Source organism: Pelodiscus sinensis, chromosome 9 (assembly GCF_052426305.1).
Source record: "Pelodiscus sinensis isolate ZL-2025 chromosome 9, ASM5242630v1, whole genome shotgun sequence".
Taxonomy (NCBI): domain Eukaryota; kingdom Metazoa; phylum Chordata; order Testudines; family Trionychidae; genus Pelodiscus; species Pelodiscus sinensis.
The window spans coordinates 37,460,620-37,481,442 of NC_143060.1; the positions used below are offsets into that span (position 1 = coordinate 37,460,620).

A 20,823-nucleotide genomic window follows, 5' to 3' on the forward strand; every position below is an offset into this window, starting at 1 on the left:
TGGCTTCAGTGATGTGATGCCGGTTTACACTGGCTAAAAATCTGATCCACTATTTTAAAAGTCTTATTCTTTGTGAATCCATCTGCATGCTGTCTCTTTTGCTACGTATTCAAAATCAGCAATGAGCTTTGCAATAAGTAGTGCTGAGTCATTTATTTCTGTGTAGATAGTTATTAGAGTGCCTGCTCATTTCCACTTCATTTCTCTGGACTGGACTTCCAACAAGGAAGCTCTAAATAAGGACTGGAGAGACTTATTGCAAACAAGCAATTTATTCCATCACTGCTTCAAGTCTGACATACTAAGTTTGCAATGACTATATGTGTATGATTTCCATTTAAAATACTATCCTCTAGTCTCTAAGAATTGACTTCTTGTATTCACATTAAGGCCAATCTCTGCTCCCAAAAGCAGCCTGGGCTTATTATGGGTTGAGTTAAACCTTCTTGGAAAAAAACAATTGAACTCCTTTATGGGACCAGATAGCAGAAACAATAGGCACCACCACTCAAATCATGGTACTTAGAAAGGTTTAAGTAACAACTCAACAATGAAGCCCAAGGAGTTTCTTTGGGGATTAATATAGAAAACGCAGGGGCTGGGGCATTGATTGGTGGAGCTGTACATGTATGCATCTGAGAGTGACAGAAAAAAGCTATGAGAAACACATCACAGAAGGGCATGAAGGAGCAAAAAGCCCAGGAGACAGCCATACCAAACACCGGGCGTAGGCTGGTCTTGAAAAAAGTCTAGAGTGCACTAAAAGGAGCCTTGAAACTGTGAATAAAGACTCTATCTATCTCCTGTTGGACTCCCATGGTGTCCAGGGATCTAGGAATGCACACCCTTGATAATTAAACAGAATCACATGATCAATTTCTCCTCTGAACAGAATAACCCTTAACACACTCAAGTCCGGCTAACTACTTGGATCAAACATGGGTATCACACTCATGCCATCTACTTACCTACTGTAGCTCTACTGCCATCCAACACCAGGCAGTAGAACTATACTATGTAAGCTGGATCAAAGGTGACCCCATCGCTTTTATAGCTTTTAAAGTTGTATTCCAACCATGTTTAAGATGAGGCTAAAAAAATTTTTCTAAGCTACAAAGGAAATGTAAACACTCACTTCTTCATTTGTATCATATTGCTAACATCATACCCAGGATTCTCTATAAAAACCTTAAGAAACCCCTTAGAGAAGATTCCTGACCTTCTAGTCAGTGAGAAGAACCACTAGAAAAAACACAGAGCATAGAGGGGCTATAGAGTTTGTATTTTGTGCTTCAAAATGCATTGCTAGGGTTTAAACTTTTTCACTATAACATGTCAAAAATGTTCAAATAAACAATTTTGATTTAAAATGGCCTTCTGAGCACAAAAGTTTTGAGAAAAGATTGTTTTATGAAATGTCCCCCCCCTTTTTTTTTTTTTTTTTTTTTTTATAAACACAAAAATCTGTTTTCCCTTCACCCCACACTTTTTCACTTGCAACACAGAAAAATAGGAGGAAAAAGGGGAAAGTGACAAAAAGGAAATGCCAAAAAAAATGGTTCAAGGAAGAATTAGACTTGTAGTCCAGCTGATCCAATATCCCATGATGACAGAGAGGTAGGCAGATGCAGGGCAATCTGTCCCCATAAAGTCCTATTCTAGTCCCTAATAGTTGGAGATTAATTTAGGACAGTTATTTACAACCTCCACCACAAATGAGTGGGAGATTGACATACCTGGAAAAACACTTTCAAGGTACCATGTGAGCAGTCCATATAGCAAAGCATCAAAAAGCATCATCTCCATAGAGAAGAAAAAACTGTATTCATCTCCTTCCAAAGGGCTGGACCTGATATTGTCCCACTGCAGCCCAAGGCCTTGCTCTTCATAGCGTGACAAATATTCTGTCCCAAACCCAAAAGCCACTGGAGAAAGCAAGCTCTGGAATAAAAGTAAAACAACAGTGATTCAAGCAAGGAAAAAGACACCATAAATAAAAAAAATTGAGCTGAAGTATCAAACTTGGTTGTGCACAGGAATGATCAAAATGAATAGCAGGAAAGGGTTTTATTTTAAACACAAGGTACAAAAGGACTGGAAGGTCAAGTGTTTGGTGAAGGACCCTGGAACATCTTGAATCTCAGGAATGGTGGCAGCTCTATGAAGAATTTAGATATAGTGGTCCAAATTCAGTCCTGGCATAAACAGGTTCAGCTCCCACTGACTTCAGTGGAGGAACATTTACTCACATGAGGGTGAAGCTCATTTATCATTTCTTTATGTTGAGACACAAATGGATATAACTTTGACAGCCTTTTACATGAGCTTAAACTGTCAACGTCAGCAGCATGAAATATATGTATGAAATAAAATGCAGGATGGCGGCTCAGGCCTCCTCTTCTTTACCAGCTGTACTGTACTCTCATATAGATGAGACAGATATGGCCAAAAGAAATGCCAAGACAAGGCATTATACAGTGTGAGTGGAATGCCAGTGTCTGTGCAGCAGAAAGTTCACATGAAACTCAGCTTAAGCAAAATCACAGTCCCCACCCATTTCCAACACAATTACTGTCCAACAGAACCAGTATCATCTCTGGCCATTTTTTCCCCTAGTGCACTGTAACAGTTCAAGGAGAGGGGACGCTGTGCTGCATCCACAGGAGACGTAACTTGGCCCAGCCCATACTGAATGGGGACATGCACCACTTTGCTTGGTTCTCTCAATCATAATTTTCAGGTGAAATTTTCCCAGTTTTTTATCTTTTGCTAAAAAGTTGAAATTCTCCATGGGAAGATTCTCCCACCACTCCCCCATCCCATCCAATCAGCTCTATGTCATGGTCAGTGCTCCTTATCGGGCAGCCAGCAAGGGCCTGATTCCCACTCAGCAAAAGCCTGATTCTCTTTTCACAGATTCCTTCTTTACACCCATGTAACTCCATTGACTTCAGCAACCTAAATTCCCATTAATGCTCTGGAGTTAAGGGCTGTGAGCTCAGCACAAGATCACATGATTGATCCAGTTTTATTGCTTTCATCTGCAGAAACAGAAATGCTCAATCCTTAGAGATCCTGATTTACGGGCCCCATTTACAGCAAAGCTAGAGGATTAGTCATTCCCCTGTGCCAACAGTTGTAATACCATTGGACCACAACTGTATTCTGTGCAAAACAAAGGAATTTGCACTTGAGGTTCTGGATTTAGCCCATGTCTAGTTTAAGGGGTGGGCACTGTCAAGTCAATTTGAGTCCCTTGTACGCACGCACACACACACACACACACACACACACACACTTACTTTTTAAAGATTGGCAAATGCGCATAGTAATACAAATGTTTTCATGAAAGCAGCTTTCAGTGAATTTAAGTCAGTTAAAAATCATGTTACAATAGCTCTCTCTCACTTGTGTTAAATTGCAGTTGGCACATGTAAATCTCACATGATTTAAAATGATAATTTGCCTCTTCATCACTTCCTCTGTTTATTTACATTTTGATTTTGTACCTATTTGTTACTAGCTAGTTGCACTTTCTGGCTCTTCTGCAGCAGCACACAGCTGTGAGGTACAGGTTGCAAACACTGCAGGAACATATCTACATTAAAAAGACCCATTTTATTGAACTTTTTAAAAAAAGCCACGAAAAACTTTTTGTGACTATTGTGTGTCAGAGGCTTATTTGCCTATGACATCTAATTTTTCAGCTTAAATTACTTGACAGTGCCCCTCTGAGTCAGGAGTAACACCACTGAAATCAGTTGAGTTTCCCCAGTAAAAAAACAGCATGAGGAAGATGGCAGCTCAGGTCTCTTCCTCTTTAGAAGGTTACAATAGTCTCAGGTTACATGTATACTATAGCCTACATCAATGCTCCCAGATCGATTATCTGGTGGTCAATTTAGCGGGTCTAATTAAGACCCACTAAATCAACTGCAGATCACTCTCCAGTGGGCCTGTTACTGTACTCCAGATGAGAAGAGTAAAAGAAAGTCAAAGTTTCTCCAATCAATCCTCCATGCTGTAGAACCCATGTTAACTTTATCTAAGGTATGTCATCTCCAGCTACATTATTCACATAGCTGGAGTTGCACAGCTAAAGTAGACTTTCTGCTGTAGTATACATATAGTTTCAGTTATTCATAGGCTGACTAAAGGAAGAGAGACAGGGGCACAAGAAATTCAAGACAAAGGAATTATACAGCCAGAGAAAGTCTGAGGTCATAGATTTTCTGAAATGGAGGCTAAAAGATCCTTACTGCCATAATCTTCAGGTTAATAGTCATGCGGTCCTGCCAAGCAAAGCAGATGATGTGGGGCAGGTAGAGGGTGAAGTAGATAACTCCACTGCAGGCAGCTGCCAAGTTAGCTTTGGAGAAGAAGGTGCTGAGCAAGAAACACTGCATGATGGTGGCTGTGGTGAACGTCAGAAGAAACAGAAAGAGGATGAGGGGATTGCTGTAGTGAAGCACCTCGCCACACTGTAACCAAAGGAAACCAAACAAGTTTAAGTGCACTGCTCTCTCACAAACTAGCAGCAGAGCTCAGAACTACTGTTGGTACCAGATCTATAATGGTTAATTTATTTTAACCATGCTACCTAATCTATTTTATCTGTCTCTCCAAGCATTTTTACCAGCGTGAGAGTTTTACAATTAACCCCCCCCCCCCAAAGATAAAGTAAGACAGTGGTCTACTTTCATCCCTTCTCTCTGGCTCTGAAGCATTTGGCATTGTTGCTAGTCCCACTGATTGTCCAGCCCAGAGTTTTATTTGATGATTTTCTGTTGTCTTTGTAACAAATGAAAATCTACTGTTCTCCCTCTGCACTCTTCAAACAAAAGTTCCCTGCAGACATTACATCCATACAAATCCAAGTGAGACATGTCTGTGTGGAAACAAAATCTGTTAAAATAAAACTGTCTGAACTGTAAGAACAAAATCCCTTTGTTCTCCCTGTGACCCTCACAGTGGGGAGAGGGTGTGGCTGACACACATTTAAAAAGAAAATCTATGAGGCATATTATAAAGCACTATATTCTGCACCCAAATGATAGTCACATTCCCAGAGCCTGTGAGGGCCGAAGAGGCTGACCAAGATGTCCCTTTGTGTAAAAAGTAACCCACTGGATGAACTCTTGTTGACCCTACTTCCTTAATGCTTTTGAATCTTTAATCTCCCCTCTCACTGAAGAGTGTGGTCTCAGCTCACTGACAACTTATCCTAGGGAGAAGAGCTATTTTGTTCCTTAAGAGCTGGTCTCCACATCATTTTTGTACCAGTATAACCAGGCCAGTTATGTTACAGTTATCCTGGGGCAGCTCCTAGTGTGGATGCAGTTGCACTGGAATAGCCAGTCCCACGAGTAGAAGAACAATTATTTTGGTAAAGTACATGTATAGTGGTATAATGGCCTCCACACTAGGGAAGTTGTAGTGCTTTAAATACAAAGTATAATTTAAGTAGTATACCCTGTGTGTAGACAAGCCCTAAGAGCTCAATGTACTGTGAAAGCTCATAAGAACAGGATTGATTAGAGGGCAGACTGAACTGTAACTCCATATTTTTAACAATTCACTGCACTGGGGGAAATGTAAGGTAGCTCTTCCCTGCCAGAGCTGCACGGATTAAGGAACCACACACTCCTACTCAGTCAGGGGGGTAGACAGCCTTGCAAGACCCCTGGACGGGGGTGGGGTGTTCTATGTTTGCAGAAAGGGTGTTGTGCCCTCAGCACTTCCTGGAGCACACTGCACGGTGCTCCAGCAGCCATTTAAAGGGCCCGGGGATCTGGTTGCTGCTGCTGCAGTAGTAGGAACACCAGGGCCCTTGGCCCTTTTGAATTGCTTGGCCCCAGGGCAGCTACCCCCCTTTGTCCGTCCACCCCCAACCCAAGCAAGCCAGCACTCTGTTAAAGAGGAGTTATTCCGTCAGCTAGGATTGGGAGGCCTTGGATATTGGGTCCAAGTCTCATAAACCACTTGTACAAAGCAGCAATTCTGAGACAAAGCAGCCAGAAGAGCTCTTTCCAGGGAGTGAAGAACAGATTAGACCTGAGTCAGTCCCTAATGTTTTTCTCTCCCATTTGAGATAGTGTCCTATTTTCAAAGCAGGCAACCGCGGCCTATGATAAATGACTCAGAGCGAATGAAAAGATTAGAATTCCTCAGATTGAAATCTTCTACATCTGAAGCAGTGATACCTGTTGAAAGACTGGCCCCCATATACTGGAAATGCAACAAATGGAACATGACCTGTCAATGTAATCAGGCCTGACACATCCCCGTGCAGACAGTCTTACAATAAGTCTTATTAGTGAACTTATCTCCCTCTGTCTCAGCCAACTGCTGATGCAGCCTGGAGGGCTGCTTACAAGAATGAGCGTCCTACGTGCTAAAATCAGAGTAGGCCACCAGTGGTTCTGGTCTCCTTCTGTGTAGCTATTGTTTCGTGATGGATAGCTAATATCAACAGTGCAAACACGCAGGGCAGGTTTGGGGCTTTCTAAAGTCACTCCCAAGCTAATCCTTACCGTAATTAGTGCTGTTAGGAGACAGACGCTCACAGCCATCATGATGAAGCTGTCTAGGAACCAGGTGTACCAGATAACCCCATTAGAAACTCCCCGGTTCTTCATGGCTTCTTTTAGTTTCATTTCCTTCTCCAGCACAATGCTCTTCACAATCATTGAGACCGAATAGATCCAAGCCAGAACCATGAAGATAGGGAAGGAACGGTTCAGGGTGATCATGAAGCTGTCCATGCATGGAGAGAGGAGTGAGTGAAATGCAGTAAAGCAGGGAATGGTTGTGATGAAAGGGAAGAAAGAAAGGAAAAAGAGGTATAAAGAATTCGTTGCGCTTATTACAGCTGAGCATTTGAAAGGACTCCAAGGTTTGGCATCTCTGAAAAGACTGTCGTAACCTCTATCAAAGACTCAAAGCACTTTACAAACAAGGAATTAAACTCCGAAGCCCTTATCTCCAGGGACTAGGTGTTATCTCCATTTTACAATGGGGAAACCGAGGCACACAGCAGTTATGAGACTTGCCCATCTGTGGCCAGGTATAGGTCTCACTCCACATCTCACTTTCTGAACACACCACCATGAAGTCACTATTATAACATGCAAACGATGTTTTGAGATAGATGCGAATGGTAAAAAAATAGTATCCCATGTGTTATGTCTTTGAAATGTTTCTCCAGTTAAATTAGCAAATGAATCAATAAATATGAATTATTAAAAGCAGCCAGGTGCTACGGTTGTTATGCCATATGCAAAATATCATTCTTGGAAAATCTTGAGTGTCACTGATGGCCAATGTTAGTAGTTAGCTAACAAACTCTTGTGTCAGTGAGCTGGAGGGCTCCCTCTGTCCGTTGGATCATTTTTAGGTCACACACTGGAACCTTTTATCAATGGCTCCCTTGGTTTTCTCCTCCATCCCTACAACAGATATTAGCAGTAAAAGGTAGCCATGGAGAACGTATTTAGGATGATCCGGAGCTGCGATAAAACACATTTCCTGTTGTGAGGTGTGAGTAGCATTAAGTGAGATATTCGACCAGGCTTGTGATGGTGGCATTTGAATGAAACTGACCAAAAAGCCAAAGGGAGCCCACCCCACTTCTTTCTGTATGGAGTAGAAGCCTGGGACTCTGAAAATCAAAGGAAAAGATGTTCTACAGGGAGCAGTCAGACTGATCTGAGTATCAGCAGGCCCTCTAATGTGTTAATAGAGTGGTGCCAGTCAGCAAAATAGGCAGAAAAACATCACTTTCCCACCAAAAATCTGGCCTGTAGAATGAATAGAAAATGTGTTATGGAGGCAGGATGGGAAAGGCCTCTTGCTTTTGTCTCTTGGGGGACTCTGGCCCCATATTAGTAAACACGAGAGTGTCAACCAAAAAGCAGCACCCTTCACACCTCTTCCAAAAGAGTCTAGCCTTTTTATTTAACTAGGTTCTTTGAAGAGGCCACTATTGGTGTGTGTCTGTGGCTTTCTGGGGTCAGCCCCCAGACACATGTGACAGTTGCAGGCCCAAACTGTGTTTACACTTCAACCATTACATCAGCACACTTACAGTGCTGGAGCTGTGCTGCTATAGAATTCTCTGGTTGACATTTCCTCCAGTAACAAGGGTTTTTTTCCTGCCACTGCAGGGAACCCACCTTTTGGGCCAATGGAAGAATTCTTTGGTCAACCTAGCGCTGTCCACACAAGGGGCAAGGTCAACCTAACTGCATCTCTTGGGTGGGGATTTGTCATACCCCTGAGAGACATAGTTACGCCAATGTAGCTGGTCTGTGTAAACCAGCCTTCAGCAACCTTTGCACCATTTGAGTTTCTGCAGCTGTAATAACCCCTCTTGGTGTGTGTGTGTGTGTGGGGGGGGGGAACCTTTCTATCAGAGTAACAGGTACTGAGAGGTGGGGAAGGATACCACAAAGGGTATAGCCCTGCAATCTGCAGCTAGCTGCAGTGTTAACAAGGAAGAGAACAGCACTATTCATGACATGGGATACCCAGAAGTAGGACTGTGTATGATTCAAAGACACAGTGTTACGGGGAAATGCTCTCTGCATGAGTAAGGGGCACTGCAAATCTGCAGTTATTCACAGATCATTTTTGCAGATGTGGACGCAAATACCAGTTTTGCATCCACTCGGGGCTCTATGCATGGGCCCATTTTAAACATCAAAAAAGTTTATTTCATTTTAATTGAATTAACCTTTTTCTTCTTTTCCCCCAGTCTATGCAGCTTTGTAAGTGCCTTGAGTTTCCAGGCATTCTCCTGCTGCTATTCAAGTCAGGGGTTTGATGCCTGATGATTTCATCTGACTCTTCAATCTCCTGTTTTTAAAGTTCCACAGTTCTGGACTTTTTCTGCTTCTCCAACTTACTTATCTGTGTTAACCAGGGAAGCACAACCCTGGCTCCATGGGGTATTTCATTAATGCCATAGTCCTGGGATTTCTTTCTGGCTTTTAAATAAGATCAAAGGCAAAAGCAGTCAAGCCTCCTGAAAATCCTCTGCATCATCCAGCCACCCGATTAGTTATCAGAAATAGGATCATTAGCTGCTCTTACTTACATATCATCTACAAAGCAGGGATAGGGCATTTGCTGCAGGTAGATTCCTGGTGGCACTTCAGCATTGGTCTGGGTCTTTATAATCCCATGCTCAATCATGTCTTGTAGATATGCAAATCCTCCCCAAATGTAACGTAAATCATCCACTGGGTCAGCTCTTGGACCAGGATCCCAGTACCTAAAAAGAAAAAAACCACAAGGAATCACTCAGGCAGGCGGGCACTTTAAGAAAGGGAACGCTGAGCCAAGAACTTCCCAGGGGCTCCACCCAGCGCTGCTCCTTCCTAGTTATAGCGGTCAGGCCCCGCTGCTTGAAATGGGGTGGCAATCAGACAATCATAATTCAGAAAATTTAGTTTTGGTTTTGTTTCATTTTTAAGTTCTCTATACTGTCATGTAAAACAGTAATTTTAGCCAAGAATACATAAAGGGGGAAGGTAAAAATAAAACAACCATTATATGTTGCCATGTGCCAGACTTGGTTTCCGCTATTTATGGATTGTTTTTATTTTTATTTTGTTTGATTTTAAAAGTATTATGGCTTCAACTAGATAAACAAACTGTCAGCTCCCAGTGGCCTCTGAATACCTCAGCTTTTCACTTTAAAAGGTTTTTCTTTTTTTAAATATTGAAAGTTTTGAATGGATATGCTCCATTACATGTGTCTGACCTTGCAGCTTCTATCCTAAAGATCCAAATCAGATGACTATTTTCACTGGCTTGGATTTAAGCTGGTGACGGGGGCTGGTCAAAAATTTTCCATCTAACCTGTTTGAGTGGAAAATTGGATTTTCAACCTAATTAAATCTTTCACAAAACAATCTGCTGTCTGCAGACACATTTGCTTTTTTGCCAAAATATTTCAGCTGACGTCTATTGGTTTTCAGCTAAAATCTTTCAATTTCTGAATTTTCAGTGAAAATGCAAGTCTCCATGGAAAAATACAATGAAAGCATTGTCAAAACTTTCTGCAGGGAAGGGAAAAACCTCAGACCATTTCTCCTTGGGTATGTCTAAACTACACCCCTCTTTCAAAAGAGGGATGTAAATTAGAAAGATCGAAATTGCAAATAAAGCTGGGATTTAAATTTCCTGCGCTTCATTTGCATAATGGCAGCTGCGTGGTCTTTCGAAAAAGGGCTTTTCTAAAGTAAAACTGCCATCCAGACGAGGTTCTTTCGAAAAACACCACCCTTTTTCAAAAGTTCCAATACTAATTTTTTCAAAAGAACCCCATCTAGACGGTGGTTTTACTTTTGAAAAGCCCCTTTTGAAAAGACTGCCATTATGCAAATGAAGCACAGGAAATTCAAATCCTGGCTTCATTTGCAATAGCAATCTGTCTAATTTACATCCCTCTTTCGAAAGAGGGGTGTAGTTTAGACATACCTCTTGTGACACCGAGCGCCACTGTTTTCAGTAGCTGTTAATCGACTTTAATGTGAATAGCCCTTTCCTTATCCATCATTGCAGGGGTCTCAAACTCCAGGCCCATGACCAGTCTTGGCTGGAACAATTGTGAAATCCAAGCCAGGACTCCTGACAGGCCAGGGGTCTGTTCATTACTGGCCCCAAGTCCCACCTCTTCCTGTCATCATCCTGCTCTCTTCCCCCATGTCCCTCTGTCCCCCAAGCACATTGCTTTGGTGGTGTCCGGGGGATTTGGCCTGGCGCTGCACTGTGGCAGTTGTTGCACCCCCATGCACTCCCCACAGCTCCTGCCATCGCGGAGAATGCAGGGGGATTCAACTGCTGCCACCACATGGCATCAGGCCACCCCCACTAGTGATCTCCAAAGCTGTGTGCTTGGGGGATGAGGTGACATGGAGCACAGAAGTGGCGTGGTGGTGGTTTGGAGTTTGGAGGCTGGTAATGGACAATCCCCTCTCCCCAGCCTGCTGGGAGTCTCAGGACGGATTGTGCAATCGCTCCTGCTGGGACTAGCCCATGGGCTGAGAGTTTGAAACCCCTGCATTATAATATTTTTAACCACTAGTGCTCAAAAATCATGCATCGGACCCCAAAAACTCCTGAGATCAGCTTGTTGGGTGGCGCTGGACCATTTAAATACCATGTTTTCTAATGTTTCTCTGCGGTCATGATGTCTAGAAACTTGCTTTTCTTTAAAGTTTAAACTGAAAGCTGAGACTCAGGTAAGAGTGCGATTCCAGGAGTAGCAGCTTTAGAAAAACTACATCTCTCACGTGACTTGCAATAAAATCACATGACCTGGCAACATGTCTTAGAAACTCCTAGCCCATATCTGAAGTAGTCTCAGAAAACATGGGTGCTTACACTTTCATAAGCAAATCCAAGGTGGCAGAGGACACTTGTATGGTAGCAGCAGCATATTCTGCTGCACAAAGGGAGAGGACTGGATGTGCATGTCAAGGGTGGCAACATGTAGGCGACAAAAGGGGAGGGGAATAGATAGAATTCCCTGTCCATTCCTTACATGGGGAGGTCACCTACAGACCTTGTGGAGACTACTCCAGCCATATCTGGACAGTGTTGTAACAAGGCTTTTTTGCATCCAGGGCAAAATATTAATTATGCGCCCCCTCTCCTTAGGTCAACACGTGTCGCACTCTTTACTTTAGCAGCGTTTTATTTTTACTTATTCTGTCTTTGTGCCCCTGATTATGATACACCCAGAGCAAGAGCCCCATTTGCCCCTCCCTTGTTACAGCTATGTATCTGGATATGACTTCTCTTCTGTGTTACACTTGTGAAACACCACTGAACTCAATCAGCTCTCACATTTGTATTTGAACACAGACTCTGACCCCACCCTCAGAACACTGGAGAGGGTTCCTATTATGCGTTCAATGGACGGCTGAGGAAAGCAGAAATCATCACCTGTCTTTGATTTTATTTGTTTTCTCCACTGCATCTATATCCATCCGGATCTTGTAGCTCACATGTGGTGGCAGCTCGCTGGCCCCAGAGTGTATGTCAGGGAAGACCACTCCAGCCCAGAATTTGTTTTCCTCCAGCAGATTAAGAGCTCGACTAGTCAATTGTGTTTCATCAGCATGACCTTCAAATTTATCCAGGGTTAAGCACTGCAGATAATCACAAAGGTGACAGTCTTATGGAATTCCAGTAGTAGGGATTATATATTGAAAAGACATCACTGGTTAGCAATGGGGCAGGAAAGTTGGTTAGGTAACTTTGGCATAGATGTCATTTTTCAGCTCTAAACTTGTATTGAAATTGTGCCTACAACTGATTTTTTCCTCCCCCTGAAGACTCCCCATTTGGTCCACTTCTATGAAAAATTTCAATACACACAATATTGTTAAAGACAACTGAAAAAATGCAGCAACCACCTTAAAAAAAGAACCATAAGCCTTATAACGAACACAAAAAACCAAGGAGGGAGTAACTGACTGAAGCAATCATGAAACACATTTTTGAAGACAGCTCATAAAAGCAAGTGTCTTGCCAGGCAAGATAAAGAGAAGAGGACTCTAAAGCTGCAACTCTCATCTCTGTAAGCAAACACAGACTGGAGGAATATTCTGAACCTGCTGCCTGGAAAACAAGATCAAACCTTCCAGGAGGGCAAACAAAACTACCAGCTAAAAACAAGGGGAGTATTTATCACCTTAGCCCTTTGCAGGATTACAGTATCTAGTGAAAACCAAAGCCCCCTATCTGATAGTAAGATCATAGCAAAACAAAAGTTAAATAATTCCTAAAGTGTAGCAAACACTAGAAAAATATTTGGGGGAGGAAGAGGAAATCACAGCAAACCATCAGATAAACAATGAAGAGGCTTTGGTATCAGTGTAGTAGAATTGTTACTCTCTTTAGTGTTTCTGGTGTCTTAGTAGCTGCATGCTGAGTTTTTGAAATCTACAGCAGAAAGCCAAGGGCTAAAATAACTGGCATGGGCTCTCCTGTCAACAGTAGCAGCAGGGTTCGTTTTGCCCATCTTTGATTTTCATGGAGTGTATTTGCAAGGACCGTGAGTACATCAGTTAATTTTTCAAATGGGAGTTTAAAACTTTTTTTCTGATGAAAAACCCTGTATTTTTACAAATTGTGAGGAGACATCAAATAAAAATCAAACATACTGGTTTACATGTACAAGTGCAAGATATTTTAGGCATACTAAAAATGAGGGGCAGATTGTGGTAGTAATTTACTGCCCTTAGCTGGGGTGGTAGGGAGCACCCATGCCACAGGGTAAGCAGCAGGAGGTATATGAGCATTTAGTTTCAAGAGGGGTAGCCATGTTAGTCTGTTTCAACAAAAATGAAGAGTCCTCTGGTACCCTAAAGATTACCACATTTACTTTAGCCTAAAGACTAAAATGTATTTGGGCAAAGCTTATTGTCTTTAAAGTGCCACAGGACTTCTAGTTATTTTTGAGGATACAATGATTCCCTGAATCTCCTGGTGATGAGGGAGATTCTGTTCTGCCCCTTCGGAGAGTGCATGTGTACTCCATTCTGCAGACCTAGTTGCCTAGGGGAACAAGGCCATGGTTCCCTTTTGGCCTGACTTACCTCCATGGAAGTATTAGCAGGGGTTCAGTACTCAAGAGTGCAGAGATTGCAGTTCTTCTGTCCCCCACATGTGGGGGCACAAAGAGTAGGAGGGTTCCTTACATGCCTGTCCTCACTTCCCTTTATACAACTGCACAATCTGGCCTTTAGGCACATTTTTGGGATTCACATTGAGACCACTTTGAAAATATAGCTTTTGAAGTGAAAAGACATCAGAATAACACACACGTGACAGCTAGTAGGCCCAACTCTTCTGTCCATCCTAGCCTACTGATAGCACTAGCCTAGTGACAGTGGGACTTGAAGCATTACCTCACTGCACGAAAGAATGACAAACTGTCACCTTCTGGACAAATGTGAAAGAGCCTGTCTGGCCCCTGCCCTATTCTGGCATGAGGGGTGCCCACAGCAGTCATTGATAAGAGTGTGTCACTTCAATGGGAAGCTAATAAATGTGAGGGCACATCAGAGCATTAGTTCTGCCTTTCCCTCGGCTGCATTGAGAACAAACCATCTTCTGCACAAGACTTATAAATGAGAGGTCCCCATTCATTGCCTGCTCCTATCTGAGACAATGCCATAAACCTACCAATCCAGTCTATACTGGCCTTTATGGAGATCTGTGTGGCTCCAGATCTGGTCCTGCAGACCCCATTCCCAAAATAGCTGAGAGAAATTTCTGCCATAAGAATCTCCATGATCTGGTTTGATGGTGTGTATCATAGAAACCCATGAAAACAAGGCTACAGGTCCAACATTTAGATAGGACCTACACTGCTAGTCACTTTACAGGCAGCCAACGTAAGGAATGCAGCAAAGGCATGATCTGATGGCAGTTGCATAGGGCTGCCAGATGGTTTAACTAAAAATACCGAACCCCGCCCCTCAAAAAAGGACCCCGACAGCAATTATTACGCAATAAATAAAATAAATACATACATACATACATTAAAAAATCAGCACGGCCCCTTTAAAAGGCTTTTTTTTTGCCAGCGGCCATTTTGTTTCACAAGACAAGCCCCTGCAGAACCAGGTAAGCGGGGGGGGGAGGGATCAGGGGGCCCAGCGGAGGGTTCGGGGGGGTGGGCCCAGTTGCTGAGTGTGTCGTAGGGTTGCCAGGTGTCCGGTATTTTCGCCTCCTGGCAGGGGAAGAAAAACAGAAAATACCGAACATTTTAGGTGTCCGGTATTTTCTGATTTTTTACCAGAGAGGAGGCAAAAATACCAGACTGTTTGGGTCAATACCGGACACCTGGGAACCCTACTGAGTTGCACAAAGTGGGGCACTGCTGCACTCAGAACAAGCTCTAAGCCACACAACAGTTCTGCTAACAGCTTCGTTGAACGGAATTGTCCTCATGCCTCAGTCATGAGGGCATCTGTGGTCTCACTCTTATAGGGTAAAGAAGGATGAGACTGTACAAACTGCACAGTAGGCTCCGTGGTTAGCAAAGAGTCTCTGTGGAGATGGTGTGAGAAAAACTGATGCTAGATGTTGGGGTTGTTTCCTCTGGTGGAACTACACTCAAGTCATGCAGAATGAATCTACAATGTGAGCTGGGAGCAGAAGGCACCTCTGGACCCTACTTGACTCTCTGTGGCATTTTTACTAATAACAAACAACAACATGAATGTAGAACCCCAGAACCAAAGGCCTTAGAGTTGTACACCACAGTCTGTCTGGCATGGAAACAGGGATTCTGTGCAGACCTCGGCTAGACATGGGAAAAATCTCTCAGAAACTCAAACTGCCTAATAGTTGTGCTGGAAAAGTTGGAGCTGTAGTGTAGACTAGGTCCCAGAAACTGGAACTATTTATACAACCTGCTTTCAGGAGGAGATTTAACTAAACCTGTAATAAAAACTCTACACTAGCATTCTATCTGGTGTAAAACAGTTTTTTATTTTAATTTTGGGGGAAATCTCACCAACGTGTGTTTTTGGCAGCTTATTCATAAATCAAAAAAAAAGAAACCATGGTCCTTATCTGGAAAACACAGAATCATAGCATATTAGGACTGGAAGGAACCTCGAGAGGTCATTAAGTCCAGTCTCCTGCCCTCACAGCAGGACCAAGCACCATCTTAACCAGCCCTGATCAACGACTGTCTAACCTGCTCTTATTATCTCCATATTTCCAGTGATGGAGATTCCACAACCTCCCTAGACAATTTATCCAGTGTTTAATGACCCTGCCAGTTAGAAAGTTTTTTTTAAATGTCCAACTTAAACGTCCCTTGCTGCAATTTAAGCCCATTGCTTCTTGTCCTATCATCAGACGCCAAGGAGAACAATTTTTCCCCCTTCTCTTTGTGACACCCTTTTAGATACCTGAACATGTCTACCTGAACTGCTAACATGTCTCCTCTCAGTCTTTTCTTTTCCAAACTAAACAAGCCCAATTCCTTCAACCTTGCCTGATAGCTCATGTTTTCCAGACCTTTAATCATTTTGGTTGCTCTTCGTTGGACCTTCTCCAATTTCTCTACATCTTTCTTGAAATGTAGTGCTCAGAACTGAACACAATACTCCAATTGAGGCCTAATCAGTGCACAGTAGAGCAGAAGAATGACATCTTGTGTCTTGCTCACAACACTTTAGGGTTGCCAGGTGTCTGGTATTCACCCGGACAGTCCGGTATTTTTGGCTCCTGTCTGGTAAAAAAATTTAGAGAATACCAGACACCTAAAATGTCCGGTATTTTCTGAATTTTTCCTGGCCAGGAGGCAAAAATGCCAGGCACCTGGCAACCCTACAAACACTTAGCGCTTGGCTCCCCCCCCCCAAGTCTTCCCCGTCCCCCAAAACCCCCAGCTCCCCAACCTCATGCTTACCCGGTTCCATAAGAGTTCCGGCACAAAATGGCTGCCGGCAAAAAGACCTAGGGGAAGCAATGCTATCAATGCTAGCAAGGCTTAAGTCCTTGGAGTCCTTTTTTTTTTTTTACTCAGCAACTTTGGTCTCTTCTCTCCCCTCCCCCCCCCCCCCCCCCCATCTTTTTTCCCCCTTTAACAGAATTTTTTCCCGGTTTTATTTTTGGGGACGGGGTATTCGGTATTTTTGTTTCAACCATCTAGCAACCCTACAACACTTGTCTTAATGCATCCCAGAATCATGTTTGTTTGTTTGTTTTTTGCAAGTGTCACATTGTTGACTCACATTTAGCTTGTCATCTACTATGACCCCTAGATTCCTTTCTGAAGTACTCCTTCCAAGCAATCACTTCCCATTCTGTATGTGTGAAACTGATTGTTCCTTCCTAAGTGGAGCACATTGCATTTGTCCTTATTAAACTTCATCCTATTTACCTCAAACCCAGGGGAGGCCCTAGACTAGCTGCCAGCACCTGGCGTCCTAGGCGAACCATGCAATGCCGTCCCCTCCCCCCCCCCAGCAACCCCAAGGGCAGATATCGACTGAGGGTTTTGGTTCTGTGCTGAGGAGAGGGGGGCTGGGGATGGAGTTCTGTGGCTGGGGGCCGAGGGGCTGGGAGCCAGGGGGTTGGGGATGGAGTTGGAGTTCTGGGGTTGGGGGCCGGAGGCCAGCGGGCTGGGGCTGGGGCTGGAGTTTTGGGGCTGGTGACCGAGGGGCTGGGGATGGAGTTCTGAGGCAGGTGCAGGGGAATCTTTGCTCCGACTAGATTTCAATGATATCTACCTTTTTCATTTTGCAGTGTAATGGGTTTGTCACTAACCTGCTGTCTCCACTGAACATCAGCTAGCTAGCTCATCCATAAAGGTTCACAGTGCAAGGTCTTCTTCCTCAGTCTCTATTGTTATTGCAAGATGTATTATTATTGCCACATGCACAAAGCACAAAATCATACATAAATATATGTACTGTACAATAAGTTTGGAGGAACCCTGCCATTTTATATTTACCAGCCATCTTTACTATAATGAGAGAAAGAGATTATGAATTCTGTAAATGACAGTGTTAGCAACCTGGAAAATAACAATTCCACGTTTGTGTTTGTACATTATGCCTCAACTCTAAAATCAGTGAGGCGGTACGGTAGCATAGAGAGTAACTGTATTTAGCTTCTAAACTGACTGGGAAGAAATGTGTTCAATTACCTCACTTCATAGAATGCCAAGAGGCCAGCTTGTTTGATTTTATCTTTTTGATCATCTCTTGCAGGTCAATAACCAATAATTACTCTACATCAAAGTGCTCAGAGACAACTTGTTATTTAACTGGCAGACATTTTTAAAACGTAAAGACTTCTTTGTTTAACTTTTCCATCTTCACTTTTGTCATAGTAGATGACAAGCTAAATGTGAGTCAACAATTCTACTTCACTTTTTGTTTTTTAACTGAAGAATCCTGGTAACAGAATTAAGGATCTTGCATTATGAAGGCTGATAATATTCTGAAAGACTATTATACATTTAAGGGATATGTGTGATCATTTTTTTAAATTGTCAGTAAAACAACAAAGGAGGCACTTAAACCACCAATGTTATTACTTTGTAACTTTGCACTTGAATAGCATCTTTTATAAAAATATCTCAAAGTACTTTAGAAACATTAAAACCAAGTAGAATTAATTCACATAATCAATGAAGAGTTCTGACACACCTTAAAGGCAAACAGACTTATTTGGGCATAAGCTTTCATGGGCAAAAACCTAAATCTGTTAAGTCTTTAAGGTGCCACAGTACTGCTCATTGTTTGCAGATACAGACTAACACAGCTACCCCTCTGAGACTGTACTTCACAAACTTTAATTAAGCCACACAACTTCTCTCTTCAGTTTTATTCCTGGTAGGGAAACTGACACAGAAATGGCCTGATTTTCAGTTGAAAACAGAATCCTGGTTGGGTTGCCCCACCCAAATTGTAATCAACATTTCTCTCTATCATTATATTTTAGGTTAAATAAAAAAGCCAGAAGTTCTGATTCCTGTATCTTTGCATCAACCATTAGACAATTCTACCTCTAACATTAATTATATAAAAAAGAAACAGTAACAGATGTAGAAAATAATTTGTAGATTCATGTCACTGTCAGAATTTCTGTTTGGCCCATCCTATTTCATCTTATCTCCAAACACCACTGGTTCTGTGTAAATAGCAAAGTCACTAGAATACAAAGGCACATGATTGCCAGGCATAGCTATTGTCTTGGTTATGAATGTTCCAGTACTGGCCCTGCAGAGAGTGGTGTATTGCAGTTCAACATGCATGAGGAATTACTTTGCTAATACAGTGCAGAGAGCAGCAATAGAATTAATATAGTACAGTCACATGCAAAGGCTTCTCTCTCCCTCTGTTGTGATAGGTAGAGAAAGCACAAAGCTGATTAAGGCAGGCACTTTCTGCCTTCTTCCATAGGAAATATTAATCTTTGTTGTTGAAGCACAGGACAGGGACTGGGGAGACCTGAGTCCTATTTCTTGCTCTGCTACAGACTGTGTGACCTCAGGCAAGTCACACACATTCAGCCTCACTGCACTTCAAGCTTTAGTGGTGTTGTGAGATAAGGCACTTCAGGGCCCCAGGGGGAAGGGACTATAAACACAAGCACTAAACATTATTACTTTGGCTTCAGATAGTCAACCTCACTCTGCCCCAGGGTTGAGACCATCATGTTTGTCTATGCTCAAAAGTTTACAAATCGGAGTCTGTATTTTACTTCTTTTTCTCCTTGCCTCATTAAGAGCCCAATCCACCCATACCCATCTCCTACTTAATTCCAGACAGCCTAATTTACCCCTTTCCCCTGCATTCAGGAAGCTACTGGCCCATTAAGTCCATTCCTAGAAACCTGGGGAAGTATTTGACCCACCCTTCAGCCTGGCCCCCAGGACTGAAAATAACACCTTTCCATTAGACTTGCAGTGATTCTGAACCCCTCATTAAGATTAGATTGCCCAAGCCAAATCAACTTCTGGTTAAAATGCTTCTCAAGGACCTGCCTGAGAATGTGCCATGTTACAGTTAGGTCTGAAAAGTGAAAAGAGCAGATAAGGGCTATTACACAGCCATTGGCCCATAACTGGGAAAGGGAATGTAAAGTCTATTTGCTCTTTACTAAACAAAGCTGCACCTAACTTCCTCCGTGGTGCCTATGAGTGCCCTCAGGATAGTCCTAGAGAACAGAAGCTCTGTCATAGACAGGGTACACAGCCATATTTTCAGAAGTGGCCGCTGATTTGTGTTCCCTTGGTTTCAGGAGGTCTGAACTGAAACACTCTGTGCATTCAACACCATTTTAGAAAATATGATCAGGTGTGGATAGTTTGTCAGCATAATAACCACAGTGTAGCAGTGCTTTTATAATTGGAATTTCAAAACAGCAAAAGAAATCTCTTTGTAAGAAAGCATTATGATCCATAATGGTGCTGCTGCTGTATTGGACTGATTTCTATAAAATTCAGTGTTATATATTTTTAAAGGCATAACAAAATCTGATTGGGAAGAAACAGAACTGGGCAGTTGCATTTTCTTAGCATGCCAGTCTGAACTGGAATTCTTTCTGGCTACTCCCCCTGTTACACACAGGAATAAATCTCCAGCTAGAGTTTTGGATTACTATGGTTTGGGAATATTTGTAACATTGTGTCATATCTGCAATCCCTAAACATAATTAGAATTGTGGTTTTATCTGAAAGTTCTCTGCTCTGAATCTCTCTCACAGGGAAGTCCCATAAATGATGGTTCTATGAAATTGTTGAGTATGTGTAAAATATATTGTAGAGAATTATACAGTACCATGGATGGTCAAAACCAACAGACAGACAGAGATCACTTTCTGTTAAATTCTAAAAATTTAGTGCAATTTCTCAAGTAGCCCATTGTTTGATTCCTTATAATATCCTGAATTTTTTTTCCATACATGAAGTGGTTCTGGGACAGTGGGCAATGTTCCCTCTAATTTTTTTTCATCCATGTGCAGAATAAATTTTATTATGTGCACCATCAATAGAAACACCCTTCAGTCTGACAATCTGCTTGACAACATTTTAATGTCTCCTAGATGGCCTCCCAAGTGTTCAGCTTACAGGGAACATTGTTCTGGAGTCCATTTTAGGTGACCATCTGAATGGCTCTTTAAATGTTTTTCTCCTCGGTGTGTGATGTAATTGCAACACAAATAGTGTAAAGTGGGAAAATGAGCATGGGAGGAGGGGAAGAAGTAGTCTTCATAAGACACAAGCGTCTCAGGGTAGTCTCTAAACAGCTGGGATGTTTGGAAAACAGCTAG

The 20,823-nt window shown here is 42.5% G+C and overlaps 1 protein-coding gene across 1 annotated transcript in view; it reads right to left on the reverse strand.

Moving 5' to 3' along the window:
- ABCA4 (ATP binding cassette subfamily A member 4) overlaps positions 1-20,823 on the reverse strand; it is a 118,107-nt gene that overhangs the window by 61,526 nt on the left and 35,758 nt on the right. The window contains exons 12-16 of the mRNA XM_089780536.1: positions 11,956-12,161; positions 9,098-9,274; positions 6,534-6,756; positions 4,260-4,481; positions 1,737-1,941 (exon numbers count right to left, since the gene is read on the reverse strand). Of these exons, the coding sequence (XP_089636662.1) occupies positions 1,737-1,941; positions 4,260-4,481; positions 6,534-6,756; positions 9,098-9,274; positions 11,956-12,161 (1,033 nt within the window). The remainder of the gene's footprint in view (positions 1-1,736; positions 1,942-4,259; positions 4,482-6,533; positions 6,757-9,097; positions 9,275-11,955; positions 12,162-20,823) is intronic.